We start from the raw sequence: 4,509 nt of genomic DNA, 5'->3' as shown, positions 1-4,509 counted from the left end.
GCATTTGGTGATTAATTTTCTCTCTAATAGTAATAATCTTATTATAAAAGAAGCTCATGAAATCATTGCTACTTAAGTTTATGGGGATATGTGGCTCAATAGAGCTGTGACTCTCTGTCAGCCTGGCTACAGTGCTGAAGAGGAACCTAGGGTTGTTCTTATGAAAGGTTCTCTCTGATTGCCTGGTCTCTCCCACCTCACCTGGCAGCGTAATGCTGAGTTACGAGCATGCCCAGATGCTCCGTGCATTGTCCGAAACTTTGGGGATGTACAACAAAATATTCTGTGAATAAGCAAGAAGTCGACGAGTGTTAACTGAAGCATGCCAACATGGATTCACGCACTGCCCTGGAGCTCATTTTTACTGAGGAAGAATTTAGCTGCTAATGGCTATTAAAACGATAAAGGGGACACAAGAGGAGATGGTCTGTCTGTCCCTTACATCCCTTATACCCATATTGTGAGGTGCATGCTTTTTTCTGTTGCACACGTGTAAATAAAAAATAAACTATGTAGGCCATCAGGAGCAGCTATCTCTGTTTTATTCCTTAGGGAAGTATAGTGCCTGAAGCCTGGTGTACATAGAATTTTTTTTATTGCAGGAGAATTTTAATAAGTTCACAAAATATGCAAATCCCCCTCTTCCACTATATGGTAATGAAGGCATTTTAATAATCCTGTTCTTGAGAAGATCTCAAGATACTTCATCACAATAGCCTAGTCTAATGCCTTTTAAGGAGGGAATTTATAAAGATATATCACAGGCATTCACAGAACGTTTTGTGGTCCATCTTGCTTAGTGACTAGTTCAACTTTGTACTTTTAACATGTTTAAATCTTTCTGTAGGTTTGACATAGTGTGACGGAGCGGCTGTGTGAACTCGCAAGGAAAGATGTCTACTAACTCGGCTATAATTAAATTTGGTTTTATACAGATTCAGAATGTTACCAAAAAATACCTTACTGAAATGTCAGCTTTTTCACACAGCTCATTTAATTTAGGTGGTACCGACTCTTTACTTTTTTCATTCTTTCTCTCTGAAGTGAAAGGTTTATTGTGACTTGTCCGGTCAATTCAGTTTTATATAAAACGATATAAAATGATAATATGATGAACTTTTTCAAGAAGTGAAACACAACAAGTTTGCTAAGATTTGTTTCATTCATTGTGCTGCTCTGAAAACAACAGAGCAAAGATTGTTTTTGTTGTCACATTTATTTAAAAGCAAACTTAAATAAAAAGAAAACTCACATTTTGATGTTTTGTTATGATTTTCCTTTGATATATATGGTCTTGGTCTTGTCTCGGTCTCGACCTCTAAATGTCTTGGTCTTGTCTCGGTCTCGGTACTCTCGGGTCTCGGTAATGTCTTGGTCTCGGTTGGTGCGGTCTTGACTACAACACTAGTTACTGCAGATTTAACCAACTTTAATTACCAAATATATCCATGATAGCAAACAACCTCTGTCCTCTAGGAAAGTTCACTACTACAGGCTACTGTTGCTTATCTAGTTAACCTAAGCAATCTTTCCCTACTTCCAGTCTATATGCTAAGCTAGGATAAAGTTCGAGTACTAGTTCATTCTTGACGTTTTGAAAATTGTCGTCTGATGTCAAAGAAGATCCTCAAACATGGGTTAAAATTGTTTTACATGAAATTACATTTATTTAGCGGAAACTTTTATTAAAAAAAGTGAACCTTGATAGTGTTTTCATTGGTGGAGTGACACGTGACTGCAGAGGTGACATCCGACACCTTCCCATCACGACTTATGGCCAGCACGATGACAGGAAGTGACACCGGCTGGTTCGTCAGTATGGCCGTGTTGATGATCGTGTTACTCTGACGAATCAGAAACACACAGTATATTTAATCAGATTATATGGACCTTTAAAGATTTGAGAGATTCTAAGGATGGAATAAATGAATGAAGCACCTCTGTTATGGGAGCGATTCCAAAGATGTGTCGATCAGCGAATGAGAAGATGCTCATCGCTTCCCTGCGTGGCAATAGGGGTTTACTATGCCCGGAGTACTCCACCCACCAGTTAGCAGGCACCGCCATTGCAACACCAAAGCTCTGCCTCAGGCCATCCACTGACAGACACACCACCTGCTGGAGGAGAGTGGGGCTGCGGGGCGACAGAGATTGTTGCACTCAGTTGAAATAGTCATCATTCTGACACACACAGCTTAACGATCACTGAGGGAGTGCTTGATGGATTGTAAGTTTCTGAAAGTAACTGTTGGCTGCAGGCCCCCATGCTGTTAAAAAGAGGTTTGGAAGGGGGGGTTCAGTTGAGACGATCCAACAAGTGTAACAACATGTATACCTTTTGCTGTCTGGATGGTTAAATGCTGTGAAAACGTTTTTGATGACTACTGTATTTTCCAAAGGTATGGATTTAGTTTCGAGTCAGACTTGAGCCACAAATCTGATGACTTTAGACTCGACTTGACAAAATCCAAAAACACGTGCAACTCTACTTGGACTTTAACACCAATGACTCGTGACTTCACTTGGACATTTCTTCATACAGTAGATGAGTAACGACCAGTTTGTGGAATTTGAAACTTAATACTACTCACATTGGTTTCTGACAACCTGAGAATAAGTACAGGCTGTGAAGCAGGAGACACTACGATGTAGTGTTTTCATGATATATGGCTCAAGTCCAAGATAAGTCACAAGTCATCAGTGCTTAAGTCCAAGTCAAGTGTTTTTTTGATTTTGTCAAGTCCAAACATCAAATAAATGAACACGCTTCATCTGCCTGTCTTCATTTAATGGCTCACTGATGCAACAGAGGTGGAATTAAGCTCTTGACCTACTTGTGTGTGTGCTTGGGTGTGCTGTGTTTGTGGCAGAGGATGGACACCACATCGTGTTTGGAGCCTTGGCTTTTCTCCAGGGTCACAGCCCACAGGTCAGAGGTCAGAGTTCTCTGGGCCACCATCGACACCAAGCCCTTCTTCACCTTCAGCCTGAAGACAGATTTTGATTGTAAAACTACAAGAGTTAGTTTATCCAGAGTGTGAAAGACAGCAATTTAAGAACGTGAAAGGGTTGTACTAATTTTGTGTTTACCTTATGATGACAAAGTCAGAGCTAAAGTTGGCTCTCAGATTCACAGACACCCTGAGTGGCTGTCCTATCAGGACCGGGCCCCTGTGATAGCGAATCACCACATTGGAGTCCAAGCTAAGCTCCTCCTCTTCCTGCCCATTCAAACAGGTTTCTTCTTGTTTGATCCTGCTCTCCTCTCTTTCTTTCTCTTCCTCCTCCTTCAGTGTCACTGCTTTGATGTGGAAAAGCTGCCTCTGGGACTGAGCCTGTGTGTCCTCTACACATCTGGATGGACGATCAATGGGTACGAGGAGATTGACAGATGTGGGGGAATGACAAACAGAAATGAATAATCCAGTAGCAATGAAAAAAACTCAGAAGTCAAAGAGTATCTCTCACCACATACCCTTGTGGCGTCAGCCCTCGGTCGTCCATGGTGTCAATGGAGGAGTAGTAAAGCTGTATTTGGTTTCTCATGGGGCCATGTTGGTATCTGAGAGCCCGTGGAACATCCCCCTGGGTGTCCCCATCAACATCTGAATAGTACCTGAATGAAGGCAAACATTAATCTCACACAGGCAACTGGTAAAGGATCATCATCACCCACAACTCATTTGGAAAACAAGGATCAGTGGAAACTCCTACAAACACATCTGTCCATGCACAGTTTTCCTGTTATAACCGTACCAGTTCCTGTCCAAATACAGTGGGCTCCATGCAACAACATTCTCCTATCCACATTGCAAACCCTCACTTTTTTGTTTGCTAGTATTAGGCCTTTTTTCTCGACTTTTCTTTGCCTCATTGTGTTGCGTCAAGCTCTAATGGTTACATGGATTAAGTAATGGGCTCCCGCCTGAGACCTCCTGAGTCCGGAGACTGGAGAAAACACCCACTGGTACCAGCACCAATCACGGGGAAGGCCAATCAAAAAAGTAAATTAATAAAGAAATACCAAGTTATGGCATTCATATATGTAGGTATTCATTACTTAGATACTGCTAACAGTTGTACTACTATACAAGTGACGTTGTATTACTGTATGTTTCTACAGCCTTGAACAGGCAAACACTTGCTCTAGATAGGGGCATTTGCTTTTTTCGTGAGATTTGCGGCCACTTTAGTTTCTCCTACATGCTTGGAAGATGAGCAGTATTCAGTTGGTGATGCCTGAAACCCCCTGACTCAAAATAAAGAGAAACTACAGTGGCCCTGAAACTCGCATTAACGCAAGAAACATGGCAGTTCAACATGGCGGCCTCCGTTCAAGAGGGGCTGCACCCTCTGTATATAAAAAAGATTAATTCTGATGTATCTGAGGAGGAAAATTTTACAGTTACTTACTAACCAAATGAGAGGTTGCAGCCGGCTCGCGCCCCCCCTGCTGGTTGTGTCCCTCTCATACTCAAATGCATATTCATATTGTCTCCTGTCCCCTTG

The 4,509-nt window shown here is 41.9% G+C and overlaps 1 protein-coding gene across 1 annotated transcript in view; it reads right to left on the bottom strand.

Annotated features, from left to right (window-relative positions):
• tmem132a (transmembrane protein 132A) overlaps positions 1 to 4,509 on the bottom strand; it is a 10,694-nt gene that overhangs the window by 3,433 nt on the left and 2,752 nt on the right. The window contains exons 5-9 of the mRNA XM_035660554.1: positions 3,476 to 3,555; positions 3,091 to 3,354; positions 2,835 to 2,987; positions 1,939 to 2,134; positions 1,701 to 1,844 (exon numbers count right to left, since the gene is read on the bottom strand). Of these exons, the coding sequence (XP_035516447.1) occupies positions 1,701 to 1,844; positions 1,939 to 2,134; positions 2,835 to 2,987; positions 3,091 to 3,354; positions 3,476 to 3,555 (837 nt within the window). The remainder of the gene's footprint in view (positions 1 to 1,700; positions 1,845 to 1,938; positions 2,135 to 2,834; positions 2,988 to 3,090; positions 3,355 to 3,475; positions 3,556 to 4,509) is intronic.

Source organism: Morone saxatilis, unplaced genomic scaffold, assembly GCF_004916995.1.
Source record: "Morone saxatilis isolate NCDOM2014 unplaced genomic scaffold, NCSU_SB_2.0 Contig17, whole genome shotgun sequence".
Taxonomy (NCBI): domain Eukaryota; kingdom Metazoa; phylum Chordata; class Actinopteri; family Moronidae; genus Morone; species Morone saxatilis.
The sequence above is the reverse complement of the archived record's forward strand: the minus strand, read 5'-3'. Positions and strand labels throughout refer to the sequence as shown.